Below are 24,489 nucleotides of genomic sequence, written 5' to 3' on the forward strand. Positions count from 1 at the left end.
GAGGGTAAGTAGCTGTGGTAAGTGATCCTCTTAAAGACCCTGAGGATGCAGGGATGGTGGTCTCCATCACATCGCCATGTAATCCACCAACCCTGTCCTTTAACAATTCAGACGGGTCCAGGGGGATGGCAGTGAGCTACCACACACTCAAACAAATTGTAGGCTTAATTGCAGCTGCCAGATGTGGTGTCTATGCTACAGCCAATTAACAAAGCCTCGGGCATAGAGTCTGTAGCCATCTATCTGGAAAATAAGTTTTTTCCCATCCCTCTCGAAGAAGGATCAGAAGCAGCTTCCATTCACATGGGGTGGGCACCAGTACACATTTACAGTCCTGCCCCGGGGCTGTATTAACTATCCAACCCTCTGTCATAACAGTCTGAAGAGACACGGACCACCTGGACTTTTTGTAGAATATCACACTGGCCCACTATGTTGATGTATCCTGCTAACTGGACCAGAAGAACAAAAAAGGGAAAGTACATTCAAGAGCCTGGTGAGATATATGTACTCCAGAAAGTACAAGATAAATCCTATGAAGAAACAGGGTCTTGCCACATCAGTGAAGATTGCAGGTTTCTGTGGTCTGCGGTATGCTATATTATCTGTTCCAAAATAAAGAAGAAATTCCTGCATCTTACACTTCACAACTCCAGGAAGGAAGCAGAATGCTTGGTAGGCCTCTTTGGGTTCTGAAAGCAGCATACGAAACACTTGGGGATATTACCCTGACCCATTTTCCCAGTGGCATGGAAGGCTGCCAGCTCTACGTAGATCACAGAGCAGGAAAAGGATCTGCAGTGGGTCAGCCTGTGCTACAAACAACCCTGCTATGTGCATTATGTGATCCAGTGGATCCTCTAAGTATGAGAGTTGTTGGTGGAAATAAATACTCTGTGGAGTTTGTAGCAGGTGCCAATTAGGAGACTCATAATGTAGACGCCCCAAGCTTCTGGAATAAGGCCATACCATATGCAGCACAGAGCTATGCATTTGCAGGGGGCTGGTGGGGCCTATACCTGGTATGCTACAAGGTCCTATCAAGAGCCTGGGAAGCCAGAGCTGCCTATCGTGAGCTGGGTTCTGTCAGATCCACCAAGTCATGTGGGAGAGATGGCATAAGATGAAAGTGGCACAACCAGAATCAGGCCCAAGCAAGTTCAGAGGGCGCATGTAAACTGTTAGGGAACTGCTGATGGAAACCACCCGCCCTGGCCAGGCCCACTTGCCCGAGCTGTCCCACAATAGGAGGTCCCAATAAGGAACATGGTACTGCTGCCAAAAACTAACCTGGAGAATTTGGGCGGGGCCAAAAGAGGGAGGACACAACCAATCTGCCAGAGTCCTTCCTGCTGGAATCCATCCTGGCTGAGAGATGCACGCACCGCAGGGAAGGACTCTGTGTCAGACTATGGGCCAAGCAAGGTGACTGGCCAGAGACAACCCAGAAACTAACGCCATTACCATAAAATGCGAGACTGCAAGCCACGTGGCAGAGCAGTTCTCCTGGGTTCCCTTACCCTGCTGCTCTCTGCCCGAGCGCCACTTTCCAATAAAGTCACTTGCTTTGTCGGCACGTGTGTCTTCACGGACAATTCATTTCCAAGTGTTAGACAAGAGCCCACTCTCGGGCCCTGGAAGGGGTCCCCCTTCATGCAACAAAACTACACACGTGGATGGCCCAGATCCCACGCCGTCCACCACTGGCACCCTTCCTTATGCTTATGTAAATGGTGGGGGCTGGGGGGTAGCCTGGGGGGTGGAAGGCCAAGCTGATTTCACGGAGAGATATTAGCTTCGTACATATGGATACAAGCCAAAAATAAGCCACGTCTGCACAAAGGACAGACTTCAAGGGGTGCACTTGGCCATCCACTTTGTGGGGACAAAGGTGAGGTTCAAGGTGAGATACGTGGATGTATGACTTGATTGGCTGTTCAGGGGCCTTGGCAGAGAAAGACAGGAAGATTCCCCCCTCTCCCACTTGCTTGTTCAACACCAACTTAAACAAAAGTCTTTGAGAAGTCAGTGAGACACTCCTGCCTGTGGTCAACAGTGGGTGGTGGTTTATTGAGGAGAAGGCAGACAGAAGACTGTGGAACTTGTCTCTTCACTTTCAGAGGTTCAGACACGTGCCACAGCTCACCAATTCACACTAAACCTGGCCCAGCTCCTTGGAGCCCGTCGGCAAAGTTTTCAACCCTCAATCTCTTTTAACCTGACTTTGACTGCCCATGTGAAATATATAGAGTGGCACCGAAAAATGGAGACCAGGTGAGTAATACAAAGCTCCAAAAGGGGCTGGAATCAGTGACCAGCAGGGTCCCTCTGGCCCTCAGATTCCATGACAAAGGAGCCAAGGCTGGGAATAGTTTCCTAGTGCAGTGGCTCCCTCACTTACTCGGGCATCAGAATCACCTGGAAAGCTGTTAAAACACAGATTGCAGGGCTCCACCCTGGAGTGGGGGAGCGGCAGGCCTGAGAATTTGCATCTCTGTCGAGTTGTCAGAGGATGCTGATGCTGCCCATTCAGAAACCACCCTTGAGAGTCACTGTCCCAGAGCAAGAAGCCAACCTTGTGAGCTCCATCACCCCCTGCTCTAGCAGCCAGCTTCAATGACGGAGGCCATGTGTGTTGCAGTTAAGAGCCTGGGCTTTGGGGTTCAACTGATCTGAGTTGAAATTTATACTCTGTCACTGATCAGAGATGTGAGCTACGGCAAGTCAACTTTATCTTATGAACCTCCATTTTCCCATCTGTAAAATGGGAGCCATGATAACATCAGCCTTCAACCTTACAGGGATATTGTGAAGATTTCATTAGATACATTGAAAAAATAGGTATGGTGTTTGGCACATAGTTAAGCCCTTGGTAAATGAGGATACAATGTCAACAGGTGATGCTAGTGTTTTGTAAACTGTAAAGTGCTGGCCAAATGTAAGAGATTACATTCTACTGACATCTAGCCTTTATTCTTCAATTCAAATTTTCATCTTCGGGGACTCAGAGAGGTAACAACACTAGGAGGAAAGCAAAGAAAAGAGACTTTGTAATGGGGTCAGTAGCTCCCCCCTCCCCAACCTTCTCTACCCCATCTCTCCTCAGACCTGTTCTCCAAAGTCAGCTTGTTTAAAAGCAGACTTGAACTTCCCTGGAAATCAGTTTCATGTTCTTCTTACCCACAGTGCCACATGAGGGTAAGTGGTCATATTCTTGCGTCCACAGTATGCCTCCCTGTGCTTTTGTAGGATGATGTAGCCACAGCAGTTAGCACAATGCCTGGCACATAACATTTGCACAAACAATATTTGTTGAAAATGAATTAAATTTATATAAATTAAGGAGACAGGATTTGGGATCCAGTTCTGTCTCTGGGTCAGCGTGGCCTTCGGTAAGCTACTCCTCTCACCTAAACCTCAGTTTCTCACTTGTCAGAAAGGAGATTTCTCAGGCCTCTTCCAGCTTAAGGTTACAGCTATAGTATAGTGAACAGAGATCTGTACTGGGAGTCAGTAAAGCAGGGTTGGGGGTTCAGATCTGCCACTAACTCAAGGTAGAGAAGTCATTTCTCCTCTTTGTGCCTCAGTTTTCTCACCTGTACTACGGGAAGATTTGTAAGTACCCAGCTCCCATTCTACAGTCCTAAATTTCTAGAATATATTATTGTAGGTCTATTTGGAGTTCAAGGTCAAGGTCTTTAAGGAGTATTCGATGTAATGAAAAAACAGTGTGTTTCCTCTTATCCTGAAGTGGCCACATTTCAGTGGTGGCCTCTCGGAGCTTACTGGATGAAATCTCCCATAATAATGCAAAGTAATAGTGATCACTAATATTGCATGTAATCATTAAAGTAAGTAGCATCATATTACTCTCGATTCAGATGTTATCTTTTATTTTTTATTATTATTTTTTTAGTTTTATTGATCTTTGCAATTGTTTTCTTTGTTTCTATTTCATTTATTTCTTCTCTGATCTTTATGATTTCTTTCCTTCTGCTAACTTTGGGTTTTGTTTGTTCTTCTTTCTCTAGCTCCTTTAGGTGTAAGGTGAGATTGGTTATTTGAGATTTTTCTTGTTTCTTGAGGTAGGCTTGTATAGCTATAAACTTCCCTCTTAGAACAGCTTCTGCTGCATCCCATAGGTTTTGGATAGTCGTGTTTTCATTGTCATTTGTCTCTAGGTATTTCTTGATTTCCTCTTTGATTTCTTCAGTGATCTCTAGGTCATTTAGTAACGTATTGTCTAGCCTCCATGTGTTTGTGTTTTTTACGTTTTTTTCTCAGTAATTCATTTCTAATCTCATAGCATTGGGGTCAGAAAAGATGCCTGATATGATTTCTATCCTGGAGAATGTTCCGTGCGCACTTGAGAAGAAAGTGTAAGCTGCTGTCTTTGGATGGAATGTCCTATAAATATCAATTAAATCTATCTGGTCTGTTGTGTCATTTAAAGCTTGTGTTTCCTTATTAATTTTATGCCTGGATGATCTGTCCATTGGTGTAAGTGAGGTGTTAAAGTCCCCACTCTTATTGTGTTACTGTCAATTTCCTCTTTTAGAGCTGTTAGCAGTTGCCTTATGTATTGAGGTGCTCCCATGTTGGGTGCATATATATTTATAATTGTTATACCTTCTTCTTGGATTGATCCCTTGATCATTATGTAGTGTCCTTCCTTGTCTCGTTAAAATTCTTTATTTTAAAGTCTATTTTATCTGATATGAGTATTGCTACTCCAGCTTTCTTTTGACTTCCACTTGCATGGAATATCTTTTTCCATCCCCTCACTTTCAGTCTTGTATGTGTCCCTAGGTCTGAAGTGGGTGTCTTGTAGACAGCATATAGATGGGTCTTGTTTTTGTATCCATTCAGCAAGCCTGTGTCTTTTGGTTGGAGCATTTAATCCATTCATGTTTAAGGTAATTATTTGTATGTATGTTCCTATGACCATTTTCTTAATTGTCTTGGGTTTGTTTTTGTAGGTCCTTTTCTTCTCTTTTGTTTCCCACTTAGAGAAGTTCCTTTAGCATTTGTTGTAGAGCTGGTTTTGTGGTGCTAAGAATTCTCTCAACTTTTGATTGTCTGTAAAGCTTTTGATTTCTCCATCGAATCTGAATGAGATCCTTTCCGGGTAGAGTAATCTTGGTTGTAGGTTCTTCCCTTTCATCACTTTAAGTATCTCATGACACTCCCTTCTGGCTTGTAGAGTTTCTGCTGAGAAATCAGCTGTTAACCTTATGGGAGTTCCCTTTTATGTTATTTGTTGTTTTTCCCTTGCTGCTTTCAATAATTTGTCTTTGTCTTTAATTTTTGCCAATTTGATTACTATGTGTCTTGGCGTGTTTCTCCTTGGGTTTATCCTGTATGGGACTCTCTGCGCTTCCTGGACTTGGGTGGCTATTTCCTTTCCCATCTTAGGGAAGTTTTCGACTATAATCTCTTCAAATATTTTCTTGGGTACTTTCTCTGTCTATTCTTCTTCTGGGACCCCTATAATGTGAATGCTGTTGCGTTTAATGTTGTCCCAGACGTCTCTTAGGCTGTCTTCATTTCTTTTCATTCTTTTTTCTTTACTCTGTTCCACGGCAGTGAATTCCACCATTCTGTCTTCCAGGTCACTTATCCGTTCTTCTGCCTCAGTTATTCTGCTACTGATTCCTTCTAGTGTATTTTTCATTTCAGTTATTGTGTTGTTCATCTCTGTTTGTTTGTTCTTTAATTCTTCTAGATCTTTGTTAAACATTTCTTGCATCTTCTCGATCTTTGCCTCCATTCTTTTTCCGAGGTCCTGGATCATCTTCACTGTCATTATTCTGAATTCTTTTTCTGGAAGGTTTCCTATCTCCACTTAATTTAGTTGTCTTTCTGGGGTTTTATCTTGTTCCTTTGTCTAGCTCTCTGCCTTTTCATCTTGTCTACCTTTCTGTGAATGTGGTTTTTGTTCCACAGGCTGTAGGATTGTAGTTCTTCTTGCTTCTGCTGCCTCCAGATGTTATCTTTTTTTTTTTTTTTTTTGGGTACGCGGGCCTCCCACTGTTGTGGCCTCTCCCGCTGTGGAGCACAGGCTCCGGACGCGCAGGCTCAGCAGCCATGGCTCACGGGCCCAGCCGCTCCGCGGCATGTGGGATCTTCCCAGACTGGGGCATGAACCCGTGTCCCCTGCATCGGCAGACGGACTCTCAACCACTGTGACACCAGGGAAGCCCCAGATGTTATCTTTTAGCTAAGAGTCTGCTGATGCTTTAGCAAGACAAATGAAGGCAAAGAGGGACTGCTATTTGAACAGGTATTTGACTATGGGCCAGTGTCTCAACCTCCCTGAGCCTCCGTCTCCTCATCTGTGAATTCTTCTCTGCTCACATCACATGGCTGTTGTAAAAGATCACCTAAGATAATGGATGTGAAAATTTGTTGAAAACTGTTAAGCTCTCTGCAAACACAAGGCATTGCCATTATGGGAACAAAAAGCAAATAGCACATGAATATTTCACAAGCATGGACTGGGACAGATTATCTGTAAAGTATTCCCATCTTATGGGGTTTTATAAGTACATACACCCTCTCCTTATTACGAACTTTCTAATAATCTCTTTCAAATCTTATCTTCAAACTCCCTTTGTCTCTCCCATCATTTCTTAATGTCTCCTTACTTTCATAGCTATTTATTACTGAACTCTGGGTCCCATTTGGGGAGGTGGTTAGAAAAATACACATATACATATATTGTAGAGAGACAAACAAAATGAAGCCAGGACAGTTCAATTCTAAACTAAGATATTGAAAATTATACATCTTCTTTGTAGGTCTGTCAGAGCTGTTCCTATTAGCGATACTTAGTCTAAAATTAAGTTTCATAACGCATCCCCATATGTAGCGTCACATCCATTCACAATGTGGCATTAATATGAGGGAGGGAAGAAATGAAACAGGCTCAGGTGCAATTTTTTTTTTTTCTTCTTAAAAAAAAAAAGGAGAAGAGTTTTACAAAGCCCTTTGGAGTCTCTCTTGGCTAAAAAGGAAATCCTTTTGCCATTAAGCAAAGCAAGCTTGCTAGCTGCAAGATCATGATGAGGGTAAGCATTAATTAAATCTAACTGTGAGAGAATAATTATGTACACATAGCCATCAGGGCAAGTTGTCTCTACCCAGTAACAAAGTTGGATACAAACTCCATCAGCAGAACTGTCAGGAGGCTGTTAAAAGGATATAAATGTGTCCCAAAAGGATCATTTCATTTGGGGGTGGGAGAACTGGATTGCAAAGGATTAATGAGGCGAGTGGTTTGTGTTTTCAATTGGATGTAAAATGCAAACTGAGTAAGTTGTGATATCATCATTTAACCTTAATGTTTAGCTGCACTTGGATTTCTAACACGTGATGAGGACCATTAGACCTTGTACATCAAACCAACATTTTCCATCCTGAAATGAGATAAAAGGCTAGATTTTGTAAGTTGCACTCTGCAAAAGTTTACAACAAAATCATGAAATCTAATTGACACAGATGGCATATTCTTAATAATAATCAGGCAAGAAAATGAATGAAAATCCCACTAGGGTGATTAGGGGATTCAAAAGGGTCTGTTTTTGTGGCTGACTTTATTTCTGCCAAATTTCAGTCTAACCTCTGAGGCCTGTGTATGTGCAGAGACCCCACACAGGCGGTGTGAAAGCAGGTTTGGAGGCAGGCACTGAAAAGAGAGAGAGCTACTACGTGGGAGAAAGGACATCAGTGCTGGAAGCAGACAGATCTAAGTTGACATCCAGGCTCCATCACCGACTTGACCACATGAGCTTGGGCAACATACTTCATGTCTCTGAACATCGATTTCTTTTGCAAAATAAGGGTTAAAGAAAAGTGGTTACAAGAATACATTTGAAAGCACCTGGAACGGTGACTGGCACAAGGCAGGTGGCCAATTATTGCTACTGTTTCCTACCAGATATACGTCCTACGGTAGGAAATAGAATAAAAGCAAACTACAACCTCAGGATCTGCTCCTCTGGACTTGGCTGGGGAAGTCACAGGCAGGGATGATGGTTTCTAGCCAAGGCAAGGAAGGAGAAGCCTGGCTGGTTTTACCTTAGGCTTGGTGGACAACTGTGATGGCCAACACCAAGGTCATTTCCTCCAGTGCACTTACAACGGTCTGCAATCGTACTTGTATGCTTCCTTGCTTGATCGATAACCTGTCTGTCTCCTCCTACACACCTTGACCCCCACAGGGGTAGGGACCTCGTATACCCAGTTTTCTGCTGAAGTCTCAGGACTCTGCATGGTGTCTCATACTTGGTAGGCACTCAGTTGAAAGAATAATGACAGTACGGTTGGAGGCCCTGGGCAGGATAATAGCAGGAGGGGCTAGAATCCAAGAAATGGGAATTTCTAGGGAGCGGTTAGGAAGAGTCTCATCCTATGGCAGGAATGATGATGTCATAGTGATGATCTGACTTCTCTGGCTGTGTTGGGACCAAAGAAGCCGATCTACATCAGAATGAGGCCAGAGATAAGTCAGGCAGAGAAAGACAAGTACTGCATGATATCACTTATACGTGAAACCTAAAGAAAAAGACAACACACCAGTGACTATAACGAAAAAGAAACAGACTGACAGATATAGAGAACAAACTAGTTGTTACCAGTGGGGACAGGGATGGGAGGAGGGGCAAGATAGGGGTAGGGAAATAAGAGGTACAGACTATTACGTATAAAATAAATAAGATATTATTTATAATATTAATTACCAGTGTAATTATCTAGTCTTAAGTTCTCAAGATCTTGCAGAGTTACTGCCATGCAGTCCTGCTTAAAAGGGAAACGACTTCAAGACCCTTTCCCATCTTGGAATCTATAAAGGTTACTGCTAATGTCACATGATTCCATGAAGGGGATCACACTGACCCTTCTCAGGCAACTCCTTGGGCAAGGTAGACTGACACAGATATAGGAGGTGAGACACTACAGTTATTTCCTGCAAACCTTCACAACCAGATCATATACAGGTAATCTAGAGAAAGCCCTTCTGGTTCCAGAAGCTATCCTGACAAAATGGACTATTTCTCTGGCCTGAGGAAAAATATGAGGAATATGGATTGAAACAAAATACTACTGCTTTGTTTTGACGGCGACTATCTTTCCGGAAGCGTTCTCCTTCAACCACAACCTCCCCTATACCTGTTCCCCCGCAAAAAGCAAAAGCAAAAGAAAATCAGTACACATAGATTGCTACTCCCTGCTCGCACCCCTGATTGAGAGATATGTCTTTCAGAGGCATAAAAATGAATCCACATGTAGTCATAAATGTTGCAAAGAGTTATCATTGAAAATAAAATGAAATTTCAGGAAATTGGGCCAAAGCCAGAACATTCGGGTCATAAGATGTCAAGACCATTAGGAGAATTTCTCACTTCTTGAGAAAAATCTTTAAACTCTAATTCTTAGGGACAGGATTTTATATATGCCCATTTTATTGTATTTTTAATAGTACAGTTCAATTTGTCCATATTATTAGTAGCATTTTGCTTACCTGATCTAATAGGAAGATTTCTATAAAAAAATCTCCCACTTCGATTAGGTATCCATCTACTTCTTGTTCTACTTCAATTTTTTCTTTATATGTTTTGAAGTTGCATTGTTTGCATATGGAAGTACAGATTTTATTTGTCTCCTGGTGAACCATTCCTTTTATGGTACCTTTTATGATTAATTAATGACACTCTTTATTCCTAAGGATTTCTTGTTTCTTCTTGTTGTAAATTTTATTTTGTCATATACTTATACTTCTCCCAAAGCTTTCAATTGGTTAGTATTTGCCTAGTATATATTTTTCTTTTCCTTCACTGTCAAGCTTTTTGTGTCTTTCTGTTTTAAGAAGTTCTTTGGTAAACAGCACATAAATAGATTTTGTGTAGTATAATCTAGCTCTGAATTTTAATATGCAAATTATAGTTATTATGATTACTCATGCTTTAGAGCTTTTTTCTACCAAGTTGTCTTTCATTTCTTCCTTGCTCCTGCTTTCTTTTTATTTTTATCCCATCCCATCCCACTGCCCACCTGGAGTCACCAAGACATCAGCTTCTAAACTCAAAGCTTAGGTTTTTGCATTTCCTCCTTATTCCTTACAACTGAGGAGTTGCCTTTCTTCATTTCTGAGATAAATCTGTGTTTAAAAAAAAAATGTTATATTTTACCCAACCTGTGTGTGTCTGTGTGTGTGTGTGTGTGTGTGTGTGTGTGTGTAACAGGAAGAAGGCCCTTGCTGGCTTTCTTTCCATATAGGAATGGGAGCTTCTGTCATAAAAACACTTGTTTTTAAAAGCGTATATGCTAGAATTGGGGCTTTTCTCCAAAAATGTTGAAGCCCGATACATAAATCTAGAATAGGAGCTTGATGAAAGAGCCCTGCCTGCACAGCGATATCCCTCTATGCCTGCTCGTCCCCTGAGCACCTATTTGGAGCACAGCCTAAAAACTCCTGCTGGGCTTCCCTGGTGGTGCAGTGGTTAAGAATCCGCCTGCCAATGCAGGGGACAGTGGTTCAAGCCCTGGGCCGGGAAGATCCCACATGCCACGGAGCGACTAAGCCCGTGCGCCACAACTACTGAAGCCCGCGCACCTAGAGCCCGTGCTCCGCAACAAGAGAAGCCACTGCAACGAGAAGCCTACGCACCGCAACAAAGAGTAGCCCCCGCTCGCCGCAACTAGAGAAAGCCCACACGCAGCAACGAAGACCCAACGCAGCCAAAAATAAAATAAATTAAAAAAAACAAAAAAACCCAAAAACTCCTGCTAATGGCTTGTGAACTCTACCCCATATCCTCACTCTGGTTCACCATGTCTTTCTCAAACATAGGAAAACACAAAGCCTTCTCTTTGTAACCTTCTAAATGATTTACTCATTTGTTTGCAGTTGAATTAGAAAAGAAAACAATCTGTCAGCTTCTAACTACGTGTTTTATCCAAATTCCCCAGTAGTCAATCCTTATGTATGTAATATGGCCTACATAATTTTACATGTTCAAATGGCATGAAACAAGGACAATTTTGTGGCATTCCATCTCTGGGTCTGCTAGTTTCTCTCTACGGCAGAGAGACAGGTCTCCAGCTCCACCATTTTCCGCATCTACAAGCAAGCTGGATCAGATGAACTTGAGATTCACTTCCATCTTTGGGGGACTAAGAGAACATAAGGAATTGTTTCCCCTCTGTTGTGTGCCTAGGAGCCTGGGGCAACAGCGGCTCTGGGACACTAAGGATTCGCCTCAAATCACAAATCACAGAGCAATTAGATAGTCATGGGGGGGCTGGATCTAGGATTCTCTGAGTCCAAATGTGAGATGCTCCCTTATGCCAGGGATTGTGGGCCAAATGTGGCCCACTGCCTGTTTTTTTTTTACATCTTTAAGTGGTAAAAACAAATCAAAAGAAGAATATATTAAGATGTGAAAATGGTATGAAATTCACATTTTAGTGTCAAATAAATTCCATTCTTCTCGTTAGCAGAACTTTGTTACAAAAAATGGTACTTGATTATTATTATATTTTAAATTTCATCAGTAAAAATCTGTGGAAAAAATTTTCTCATTGTACAGGTGCCTACATACTATCTTGAAGTTCGTCTCTTGGTCAGAAAGGCCTAAAATATTTTCTATCTGGCCCTTTACTAAAGCATTTTACTGACCTTGCAATAGACCATAAGCCCTTGCAAGGATGGAGCCAGGATGCAAATCTACTGCCCTTCGATACACCACAAGCCAGGCTGTATCTAACAATGGCTTGATATCATGAAGTCTTTAGCACTGTTAAAGAGGGACAAAGTAGCAGAGGTTAAAAAAAAAAAAAAAAAGTATAGTCTTTAGATCAGCTATTAAAAGGATTAGAATCAGGGATCTGGTTCTCCCATGACCAGCTGTGCCCCATCATAAAGTTTCCTTCATATGTGTGAGTCTCAACTTTTCCATCAGCAAATTAGAAGTAATTATGCTGAGGTTGTGAGGATCAGCTCAGACGTTAGCATAAAATAGAGGCTTCATAAAATATGAGTACTTGTAGGTTACAAAAGTCACCCTAATATTTTGACCCTTCTTCAAGGGATGAACTCTGTTTCTCTACCCTCTGTGTCTAAGATGGCCTCACAACTTGGTTTTGAGCAAGTGAATGAAGTGGGAAGGATGAAGTGTGTCTTCTGAGCTTAAGCCTCAAAAGGCCTTGCAGCTCTTGTCCTTTCTGCTTTTGGAACCCATGTGAGCCAGCCTTGGAGAGCTGGCTGACCATAGGTACCTGACTGAGGTCAGCTGAGCCTGCCCGATCCAGACCAGAAGAACTGCCCAGCCGAGTCCAGGGCCAAATGCTTGACTTGAATTAAGTGACAAATAAGTGGTTTCTGTTTTAAGTCACCAAGTTTCAGGGTGTTTATTATGCTACAACTCTGACATGGTATTGTACCATTCTGATGAAAGAAATATCCTAGAGTTATATCCCCAGGCCCCGCCAAGACCTGGTCCAGAGCCTTCTCTTAAGGCTGCCTGCAGTTGCCTCTCCACCCAGCCAGACTAGACAGAATTGACTGAGGGCCTCGTGACATATTTCAGACAGACAAGGAAAACCGCCTGGAGGAGACATGCACTTTTAGGAATGCAAACTTCTCTGAAAGACACATCAGGGAAGATTTATGGAGGCAACTATGTGCTCTGACTATAAATCAGCTCTCCCGGGCCTCAGTCCAACCTGACCTGGGATCACTGGGCTGTGGTAGTACTGGCCCTGCCAGCACCTCCTGGAAGGGGCATGTGGTCCAGAAAAGGAAAGCCAGAGCCCAGAGGAAAGGCTCCCTGTTCAAATCTGCATGTTATCCCCTGTCTTTGAAGGTGCCAAGGCTATGATTCCAGGATGCTGGTAATCTATAGTGTGCTTTAAAAAAGGATTTCAACAAGTATTCTAGCACATTCTCACAACAGCCTTGAGAAACAAGAATAGCAGATATTACCACATCTCCAGGTGCTGTGGATGGAATCCAGAGAAAATTAATTAATTTCTCTGAGGACCCACTGCACTTAAGAGCTGGGGTTCAAACCAGGGTTTTCTGACTCCAAATACTGGACTTTTCACTCGGCAACAATGCTTGCCAATCAGATTTATAGTCAAAGGTCATTTGAGGTGGAGGAGACCTGTGGAAATTATCTAGCCCATCACCTTTGCTTTCCAAATTAACAACAACAAAGATTTATTACGTACTTATTAGGTTTAGTGTGGCCTGCTGAGCACTTTACATACATTAAGTCTAATCCTACCAGCCTCCCTATGAGGTGGCCGAGTGTATGATTTACAAATTAGGTAATGACGATTTAGCACAAGTTATTTCCAAAAGTTGAGGGAGTCAGAGGCAGAACTGTGCTGTCGATTCTCATCTATCTGATTCCAGAACCTGAGCTCGTTTCCACAGAGCCACACAGCTTCTTAGATGGGGACGATGATGCCTGGAGAGTGGAAAGTCGTGTCCAAGATCACACAGCCCTTGTGATTAGCCTAGTCTATTAATTCATCAAGCATTAACTGAGTGTCTGCTATGTGTCAGGACTAGTCTAGTCACTGGAAACACAGGCATGACCTGTACATAGTCACTGTGCTTCAGGAGATTAATTAAGGGAGAAGAGAAGTGGCCTTAAATTACTCTCATAAAAGGTAATAAGTGACAAGTATCATAAGAAAGATAGAGAAGAGGTTATTGAAGTTTGGAGGAAGTATGCGTGACTCTCATGTGGGAAAAATTTGGAAAGACTTCCCGAAGAAAGTAGCTTTAAGGTTTTATTTGGAAGGAAGAGCAGGCTTTGGGACATGCAGCAATGGAGACGGGGAGGAAAATCGAGTAGGAGAAATGTCACAGAGGTAGAGAGACAAGGGGTTATTTCCTCATAGATTTAGCGCTAGACTCTAGGTAGCTGGGGTCTATCCAGTCTTCTTTCTATCCCTGTAACTATCGCATGGTTTCAAGTTGAATGCCATTTTGATTATGCAGTTTCAAAACTACCTTTGGGGGCTTCCCTGGTGGCGCAGTGGTTGGGAGTCCGCCTGCCCATGCAGGGGACGCCGGTTCATGCCCCGGTCCGGGAGGATCCCACATGCCGTGAAGCAGCTGCACCCGTGAGCTATGGCCGCTGAGCCTGTGCGTCTGGAGCCTGTGCTCCGCAACGGGAGAGGCCACAACAGTGAGAGGCCCGCATACCACAAAGAAAAAAAAAAAAAAACTACCTTTGGCAAAAGGAGGAGTGAGCTCCACCCAAAACTCCTTGGTAGGAAGGGGATGCTATTAAGGGGGCACAGGAGCTGGGTAACAAAGATGGAAACCAAAGAAATAAAGACACATCTGGTTGGCTGTCGTTTTAATGTTTAAGCACAGCAACAATCCAATAAGGCAAATAATTTAAAGCCCTTAATATTTATGAATATTTTTCTCCAACTAAGTGAATAATCCATAGCTACTTACTAGTAAAGAGTACACACACACACCACATAAACCCGCATTCTAAAGGACAGTGTCCCCCAATAAAAGAACACATCAGGGCTTATCTATCAGGGAGGATAAAGAAGCCAGAATGTGCCTCTCTTCCCAGCGTGGGGACGCAGCTGGGGATTGTGGGAGTGATATCCGGAGCCTGGCTCTGTTCACAGTTTTCCCCAGATATTCCCATAATGCCCTGCACAGTGTCACCCACATGTACCTTTGCATGTTTCTTTCTTCTACTAGCAATACCTTCCCAATCTCTCTCCTCAGTTGATACCAATGCATTCTTCAAGGGCTACTTCCACAGTGAACCCTTCTTTAATTATTCTCCCAGTTTTGTAAACACCCCAGGCCAGCTCACACCACCTTCCTATACATTCCTTGTGGTGCAAATGTCTAATCACCTGCTTCATTCACTAAATGATGAAGTGCTGGCTGGCAGGGATCTGGGCGGCACATCCTACCTTTGTACGACTTAGCGAAAAAAGCTGGGTGAGTGCCTTTCAAATGCACAGAACACTGGACAATGGCATAACCACTGGGTTTGCTGCCCCTCAGGTCATAGAACTGGCTCTCTGGGGCCAGAGGGAGATTGTAGGGGGGCAGTCCTGACTCTAAGAAAGAGAGAGACCTCACTTTCTGGAATCTTGTAGCTCCTGATCACCCTCACAGAAGCTCTGATGATACAGAAACACCTACCAATTTAAGAGAACTACAACCTCTTCCTTCCAGTATCTAGACTAGGCTGATACAATTTCACAGCTCAAAGATCTTAGCCAGGCTAGCTAAGACAAAAACTACAGTCATCTGGGAACTGAAATATGGGCTCTGTCTAGGCTTTGAATTCACAATTCCACAGTCTATTAGCTGGGTACACTTGGGCAAGTCACGTAACCTACCTAAGCTTGAATTTCCTGTTTTGTGGAATGGGGATAATTATAGTCCTTACCTTATGGGACGTGGGGAGCTTTTAAATGAGATAATATATGATGAGTATAGTATTTAGAACACACTAAATTCTCAGTAAGTGCTAGTGGCACCACATCTTCTTAACCCTCTGTATTCCATGAAGCTCCCAACTATCTTCTTTTATTCATCCATGCATTCATGCATCCATCCACCTATTCGTATATTCTCCCATTCAGCCAATTGCTATTCTATGCCAGTTCTATGTTAGGCATTTGGTCTGCAGAGAGACATAAATCACTGTCCTTTCCATCACGGGGCTGTCAGAGATGATGAGGGAAGCAGATGTGTCCTGTAATGAGGGCTGTGATAGAAAGCAGCGTGGGGGCTACAAGTGCCCAAAGCAGCAGCTCACTCAGCCTGGATTAGGGCTGAGGATGGGCTGGGGGGTGGGGTCTTCATAGAGAAAATCTTGAGACCAGAATTTGAAACATGAGTAGCAATTTTCTGCCTAGAGAAGAGAGGAAGGGGCTTTCAGGTAAAGGATGATCGTTACACGGATTTGGAAACCAAGTCATTTTGGGGGAAGAGGAAAATGGACAGTGTGCTGGAGGCTGCAGAATAAAGTGGCTTGGGGGCGCTCAGAGGTAGGCTGGAGTCCAGGCTAGGAAGGAGCCTTGTGTAGCCAGCTCTGGCAACTTTCTAATCCTATTAAACAGTGTGCCCTAAATCCTACAGACTCTTCCTTCTAAAACTGGGTAAGTGTATCCTTAATGGGACACTGAAAAATATAATGATGTTGACATTCTCACTGTCATGACAGTGATACTGACAAATGCAAAAGTAATAATAGAACAGCAGCCATAAGAGTAGTAAATAATAAAATAATAGAACACATGTTCAGTGTGCACCTTTTGCCTGTCTCTGTGCTCAGTGCTTTACAGGCATTATCTCACTGGATCCTATGGAAACCTACTGAAGACGGTACCTTACTATCCTAGTATAATCAGAGAAAGTATGATTCTTCTTCTCGGGACATCGACATTACCTAAAGACTTGAGAAAATGTTAAATAATTTAACTGACAGATAATATAATCTAAACTAAAATAAATATGCACATATTACAAAATAGAATGGCATGGATTTTTTTTTAGACAGAATCGGGAATTAGGGGCTTATGTTGACGTTTTGTGAGCACAGCTGCAGACTGTTTGGGGGTGTGTTGATTTTCGTCTGCCTCCAGGAAGACTTCACTGCAAAAGCTTCAAAAGCCCCCAGTGCAAGTGACAGAATATCAGGAAAATGTTCTAGGCAGAAGAGTGACATGGTCTGATTTAGTGTGTTTTCAAAAGATCACTTCACCCACCAGGGTGGAAGATGGATTTGGGGATGAAGAGGCTGTTACGGGAATCTGAATGAGGGATGATGAAACCTTAACCAAGTCAGAGGCAACGGCCCGGGGAGGAGGGATGGATTTGTGAGCCCCAGGAGGCCAGATGAGTGGGCCCCTGATGACAATGATAAACTTAGCTACTCTTTATTGAGGGTCAACCATGAGCCAGACACTGGACTAGGCATTTTGCAGGTATTATCTCACATCCTACATGTGATTTCAGCATTATTAGCACTATTTTACAGATAAGAAAACTGAGGCTGAAAACAAATTCATTGCTTATTTACGATCAATCAGTTAGCCAGTGGTGGAATTCAATTTCAAATATAAAGTCCCACTTTTTAAAGACCACTACCTAGACTGCATGCAACTCAGCAGCCTTTCCTCACATCCAGAGAAATCTTCCTCTGCTTTATTTGAGAGCCAACACCCCCTCTTCACTGCCTGTGGACCTGACTACCCAACAGCTGCCTCATAAAACGCTGTCACAGCCAAGAGGACAGCGTTGGGACCTCCACCACTTTCCTCTGTCTGCCTGAGGACAATTCACGTCAGCATCTGCCAGGTCTCTCAGGAGGAAGCCCTAACTACAAAACCACATTGGAGCTGATTTCAAGCATGTGCTCAGTTTCATGACACCGGTTCTCTGCTACCATTCCATCTGCTGGGACCCGCTGAGCACCATGGGCCGGGCGCAGAGCCTAATGAAGCAGAGAGAGGCCAGGTGTTCCCACTCCGGGCCAGAAGGCCCAGGGCCACTTCAGCAGCGGGGGGAAGAGACAGTGAAAGACTGGGGATTTTGACCGTGATATCTGGGATGTCTGATGGTCAGTGGAAGCCAATGGAGCACTTCCAAAACTGTGCTTCTACGGATGCCCCTGTGCTGCAAGACGTTCATACATGTTCCAAGGGGAAGAGCAGAGTCTGTGGTCAAGATGGTTTTACAGGTGATGAACTAAACAAATCTGCCCAGCTCTCTGCACTGCAGGATTTCCCAGGGTCCTTCACAGATGAAGATGCATTTGGGAATTTCCAAGAGAAAGAGGGCGTGTGCGGAATTTCCAAAACAGTTATTGACCACGGATTTCTTCTGTCCAAGAAAATCTTGAGGACATGTGGTGGAAAGTGTGTGAGTTGGGAAGTCTGGGACTGGCACGTACTAGCCTTTCTCTCTCTTGCAAAAACCTTACCCAATAGTGGCAGCAAAACCGTGAGCACAACGTTATTAAGCCATTTTGAAAACTGCTTTGACAGCACCCACTTGAGCACGTTTCATGTGCTATCCATCAATGAGTCTATCTCTAGGGGAAATAGGATTCCCTGGAGATCTGTACTTGGAGGTTTTATTTTATCCTGGATCCCTCTTCTACCATCAGTTTGAAAGTTATAAAACTAAGCCACTTTTCCACAATCTTTGAGGTTAATGCACTCATTTATTTAACAAATATTTATTAAGCGCTTTCTACGTATTAGGTTTATGAATATGAAGCTTACATTTTAGAGAGGAAAACAGTAAACAAGCAAACAAATAAAAGTGATTTTAGACCCTAATATTAGGGAAGGAGCGAAAAATGGTTATGTAACAGATAGTAGCAGGTTGGGGATGGAAAGGAGTAAAAGTTTGGGTACCCATGTTTGGGTAGTCATGGACAATGGTTCTGAGGAGCTGACATTTGAGTTAAGAGCTGAAAGGTGAGAAGGGGCCAGCCAGGAGAGAATCTGGGGGACAAAAAGAGACATGGCAAGGAGAAGTGCAGCAAGTTCTCAGACCCTACACTGGGGCTCCATTCGCTGTGTTCCTGGGACATGAAGAAAGGCATTGTGCCTGGAGCACAGGAAATGCCAAGTGAGCCAATAAGGCAGGAACAGATTCAGATGGAACAGAAGCTACAGGCCATGGCAAAGACTTAGGACTGTGTTCTGAAGATAACAGGAAACCACTGAAAAATTTTAAGCTGAACAGCGACCTTATCTTATTTATATTTCTAAAAAGGTTACTCTGGCTTGCCTTGGGGAGAATCTCAAGGAGGGTATAGTCAGAAGCAGGAGATAAAAGGTGGCAGTGGTCATAATGGTGACAAAGAAAGGGAGGACAAAATGAATTTCTTCCTGTATCAGTTCTCTTAGTTCCCACCTAACGTATAAATTAAAATAACTTGATATTCAATTAGAGTCTGTCAAACAATAGATTTCATGAATAATCTAATTCTGCAATTCAAGAGGGGAAAACAGACTCCAAAGTGAAGGTCAAGTTTTATGCAAAAAAAAGGTTCTACATGACATTGTTTATAATGGGCAAATAATTAGAAACAGCCCAAATGCCTTACAGTAGTGGCCTCATTAAGACAGTTATGGTACATAAAAGAGATTGTTTTTGGAAGAATTCATTGACATAAAAATGTTTAGGATATGACACTAAGGAAAGAAATTCAGATTGATAGTGAAGAGGAGGGAGGTTATGGACTTGGAGTCAAGTGTATTTATGGGGGCCGTATTTGTAGCGAGGACATGGGAAGGAGATTCTTGGTGAATATTGGAGCAATAAAGATGGCTAGTTAAAGCTGAGTGAAATTACAAGTGATCCTGAATGCCCAAGCCATGACAAATATAAGATAGCATTTTTTCAGTTCCTAATACACATTAGCTCAGCACTCCAAGGTAGTCTATATCCATCATTTCATCAGATCCTTACAGCAATCCTCTGATGTAGGGATTGGCATCCCTATTCTACAGAAGAGGAAACTCAGGCTCAGAGACATCCAGTGACTCTTCCAAAGCTAAGCAAGTTGAAATTGACAGGGCTGGATTAGCACTCAGACATTGCTGACCTCGAAACAACTGTTCTTTATCATTATACAATGGTTCAACCTGGGGTTTACCACGAGTTCCAAAAAGGAACGCCATCATCAAATTCTGTCTCGATTTATGATCTCACCTAAATGTGTAGATCTCGGTTTTTCACCGGATACAGGAATTCACAGGATTAAGACCTAGACATCTCGGCAAATAACAAGTGTCTACTATGTGTGCAGACATTGAGTTAGACCCAGAAATTCAAAGATGATTCAAATAAGATATTTCCCGCCTTCAAAGAACACTGTCTAGCTAAAGGGAGAGACAGACAAAAGCAAATGATATTACACAAAAGTGAAATCAGTGCTTAACACATGGATAAAGATGTGGGAGAATTCACACATGGGAGAATTCAGGGTGAACTGTGATGGTGACAGTCAGTGATGTGTTTGCCAATATATGTTATGCACGTTAAGCTTGGAAAGAAAGGTAGGACTTCACCAGGATAGAACCTAATGGTTGATTTTTTAAAAAAGTCTGGGACTCAGACTGCTTAGTTCTTTCTGGCTCTGATAATTGCGAGGATGTTCCTTCGGGCAGGTGGCTGCAGCTTTCTGTGCCTTAGTGATACCATCTGTAAAATGGGCATCATCACTGTACCTGTTTCATAGGGTTGCTGAGGATCAAATGAGATAAGATATGCACAGCATTTAGCCTGCTGCCTGGAATACCTGTCAATAAGTGCCAATAACTATTCATAGGGGCTAGATAGGGGTTTTCACGCAGAGAAACTGGCTGGGAAAGAAATGTGGAAGTGGGGACACATGGATTTAGAAGAGTCAGCAGAGAGACTGGAGCTCTTTGGGGGCCTCAAATGTCATTTTCATAAGCACGAACACTTCTGAAGACCCTGGACAACCACTGAAGTTACAGGAGAAGGGAAATGACATAATCAAAATCAAGTTACAGGAACTAGAGGAGTAAAAGTCAAGAGGAAGAGTGAATGGCTGGAGACCACTGAGTGCATGGAAGGATAAAGACGACATTGGGAAATCAGGCAATGGTGAAATGGTGAGGGGGTTCGTCCCAGACACAAGGTCACGAGAAGGTCAGAGAAAGGAGACGATGACGATGATGATGATGGTAACGCTGGGAGGAGAGACAGGGAGAAGGATGAGGAAGGAGGAAGAGGGGAAAGTCTACTTTTGGTTGCACACTGGCTGGGCACTGCGCTGAGATGTTACAGGAAGCTGGGCAGAGAGGAGTGGCTTGGGGAAGTGGAGGGACTGCCCAAGGTGACAGGGTTAGGTAACAGCAAAACCAAAATTTGAATCCAGTTCTGTCTAATACACAGCACTCCTGCTTTGACCACTAGATTACTCAGGCTATGAAAGAGTGGGTCCAAACCCTGTGCTGTGATCCCAGTCTGAGGATGTTTTCCACGAGAACATCCTGGCTTTCTAACACTCTCCAAAGTGACACCAGCTACAACTTGAAGAGCATCTGCTCTACCCTGGTCCTGTGCTGGGCACTTTCCATAGATTGTTGCTAACCTTCTCAACTTCTCTGGAAGATGGGCAATTCATTCCCGTTCTCAGATGAGGCGGCTGGGGCTCAGAGAGGTTAGCTTTACACCCAGGGACACAGGTCCTCTCGCTCCAAGGCCTCAGCTGAGATGACTTATCAGGGGGACAGTGGCGTGGGTTCTGTGAGCACAGGGAAGCAGGGGGAAGAGGGCATAGCTCTCCCCGGCACCTTAAGAACCTGGGCACAGCGGGCAGACATCCTGGCCAGAGCCTCTGGGAGGACCTACCTCTGGACCTGCTTCTCCTCTTCCGCCTCCCTGCCGAGGCACTGCGCGGTGCTGGCTGCAGCTGGCCGATCTCGATGGGCGTGTTCGCACGGAAACTCTCCTTGAACTTCTGCATCAGGGACTCCACTGGCTCCTGCGTCACCTCAGCTGCCGCTACGGGGTGGGCAACGGGGCTGAGGTTAGGGCTCGGCCCACCCTCAGCCCCTGGAGGACTGGGCCTGGCCCCCCGGAGTGCCTGGAGCTCCCTCCCGGACCCAGTGGTGATGCAGAAGCCACAGGGGCCAGTAGAGATTAATCTACTGGCTTAACACATTTATTTCTTCAACACCGACTGTGTTCTCAAGGGTACTGCCCCAAGCCCTTGAGATATGATGGTGAAAGTTTGACACAATCCATGATTCAAGGAATCCATAGCTTGGTAGCACACATATCCAGGCATTTCCAACACTGTGCAATACCTCCGTGACAGTGGAGTACAGAGTACCACAGGAGCACCAAGAAGGGTCAGCTCACCCATCCTGGGAGTCAAGGCAGGCTTCCTGGAGGAGGAGGCAATACCTCCACTGAGACCTTAAACAGGAGTAGGAATTAGCAAAGAAGATAGAATCAGGGTGGAGTTGTTGAAAAGATTTGGGATAAGAGAGTGCCCTGGGTGGAAGGAGAGGCATGTGCAAAGATCTGAAGCCAGAAAGAACACGGTGCTTGAGTAACTGAAAGGAGTTCAGTGTGGCTGCAGTGGAGCCTGGGAAGAGCAGATGAGGCTGCAGAGGGCAGAACACCTTGTAAGCCACCTTGCGGAGCTTGGATTTTATCCCAAAGGCAAAAGATGATCATTGAAAGGTTTTAAATAGGAAACTGGCATGTTCCAATTAAGCCCCTGTGATAACAATTACTAACCAGAGTATGGAGAATACACACAGAAGCAAGGACAAAGGGCTGTACAGAGGCTTTTGCAGAAACCAGCCAGAGACAATATTGCCTGAACCAGAACAGTGGCAATAAAGGTAGACGGCAGTACATGGGTCAAACAATATTTCAGGAGACAAAACTGCAGTGCAGAGATACGCAGATCACTTGGTACGAGAGCCCCCTTTTACTAGGGGAAACTGAAGTCCCCCCCCCACCCCAAACAAGGCATACAACTAGCTCCAAGCTAGCAAGCGGTAGAGTCAAGCCTTCTAAATCTTACTCCAACATTCCTTTCGTTTCAATATCCTCCAAGGAGCTGCTGGTAGCCACATTTTCAGAAATTTCAAAATTGAGACTGGTAGAAAGTTATAGAGAATGGAGAGAGTGATGGCAGAAGGGCAGAGGGAAAAAAGGTAGAAGATAAAAGTAAAAAAAAAAAAAAAAAAGCAGACAAATGAGAAAGAAGGAGAGAGCCAACATAAAAGAAAAGGAGAGGAAATGAGAAAGAAGAAAAGAAGATTGGCTGAATGATCGCAGTGTCTTTGTTCTGAGAAATCCCCAAAGACAGCCCTGACTTTGAAATCTTCAGACTCAACCCTCCCTCCACCTATGTCTCAAGAGGCTGGGAAAGTTCTTCAGTTTAAGCTACTTGCTGTCTGATGACAAGGAATGGGATATGGTAAAGATTCCTGTTTCTTTGATGAGCTTTTCCCAGAGTAGACAAAGAAGGCTTCTGAACATCCCGACACCAATTTCAAGGAGATCCTGTTTTCCCAGGAAAGTTTATCAGCTTAGACACACATGTGTCTGCAGGGTAGGTCATACCCAGAGGGCTGGTTTGGGTACTGGGCTCTGTGAGAAGCCTCATCTCTAGGGACACAGAGGGGCATCTGTGTTTGCTAAGGAAAAGATAATTGACAATACAAATGACGCTGTAGTAGTGTAACGTACCTGCCTCTCTTGCTATCTGTCTCCACAGGTATCTCAGTTAGGTCTACTAAGCCAAGAAGAAAATCCCAAACATGGGCCCCCTACTCCAAGCCTATGATACAGAACCCTCCAGCAAGAGGCTACAGTCTAATTCTGAGAAGCATTGTCATACCCAATCCAGATGCTTTAAACCCAGAGAGGAGAGTGATCTGCACAAAATTGAAAGAGTTGGGCTAAACTGTGGTCAAAAGTCCGGAGCAAGCCACTGTCTGGAATCCTCCAAGAGAGGGACCCACACACATCTGTGAAAATTCACGCATTCATTCGTCTCCTCACTCATTCATTCACTCTACAGTATTTTCAGAAAATATGTCTTAGTCTGCTTGGACTTGCATAACAAAAATCATAGACTCAATAACATAAACAGGTCAGATTCTGGTTTGAAGATGGCTGCCTTCTTACTGTCTGCTCACGTGGCCTTTCCTTGCTGCATCCATGTTGGGGGAGGAGAGGGAGAGAGGGGGAGGGAGGGAGAGAAAGGGAAAGAGAGGGAGAGAGGGAAAGAGAAGTCTTTCTCTTCTTATAGGGACACCAATCCTATCAAATTAGGATCCTACCCGTATGTTCTCATTTAATTTTAATTACCTATCAAAAACTCTATCTCCAAATACAGTCACAATGGAGGTTAGAGTTTCAACATGTGAATTTTGGAGTACACAATTCAGTCTATAGCAGACTATATTTGGAGACGGGATCTTTAGGAGGTAATTAAGATTAAATGAGATCATAAAATCGGGGCCCTAATCTTATGGCACTGTGGCCTTAGAAGAACAGAAAGATCTCCCCATGAGGACACCAAGAGAAGGCAGCCATCTACAAGGCAAAAAGAGAGCCCTCACTAGAACCCAACCATACTGACACCCTGATCTCGGTCTTCTAGCCTCCAGAACTGTGAGAAAGTAAATGTCTGTTGTTTAAGCCACACAGTCTGTGGCATTTTGCTCTGGCGGGTCTAGTAGACAAAGTCACAGTCACACTGGGGGTTAATAAGGCTTACTTTCAGTCCATAGCAGGGTAAGATGGTGAAAACAACAACAAACAAAACCCCCTCGTGATGCTCACCATGTAGACAGGAAAACCAACAGTAATGAAATAGATGACAGAGAAATGTAAAATTTACAACTGATGTATCCAATAAAGGAGAGGTGAAAGATGATATAAGAGGCTCTACTAGAGGAATATGA

The 24,489-nt window shown here is 43.7% G+C and overlaps 1 protein-coding gene across 2 annotated transcripts in view; it reads right to left on the minus strand.

Annotated features, from left to right (window-relative positions):
- The window catches only part of ASTN2 (astrotactin 2), a 912,698-nt gene that overhangs the window by 604,335 nt on the left and 283,874 nt on the right, over nt 1-24,489 (minus strand). For both annotated transcript variants that reach the window (XM_029202991.1, XM_029202990.1), the window contains exon 4: nt 21,407-21,559. In XM_029202991.1, the coding sequence (XP_029058824.1) occupies nt 21,407-21,559 (153 nt within the window). The remainder of the gene's footprint in view (nt 1-21,406; nt 21,560-24,489) is intronic.

The sequence above is a fragment of the Monodon monoceros genome, unplaced genomic scaffold (assembly GCF_005190385.1).
Source record: "Monodon monoceros isolate NGI ecotype Baffin Bay Population unplaced genomic scaffold, NGI_Narwhal_1 Super_Scaffold_5, whole genome shotgun sequence".
Classification (NCBI taxonomy): Eukaryota; Metazoa; Chordata; class Mammalia; order Artiodactyla; family Monodontidae; genus Monodon; species Monodon monoceros.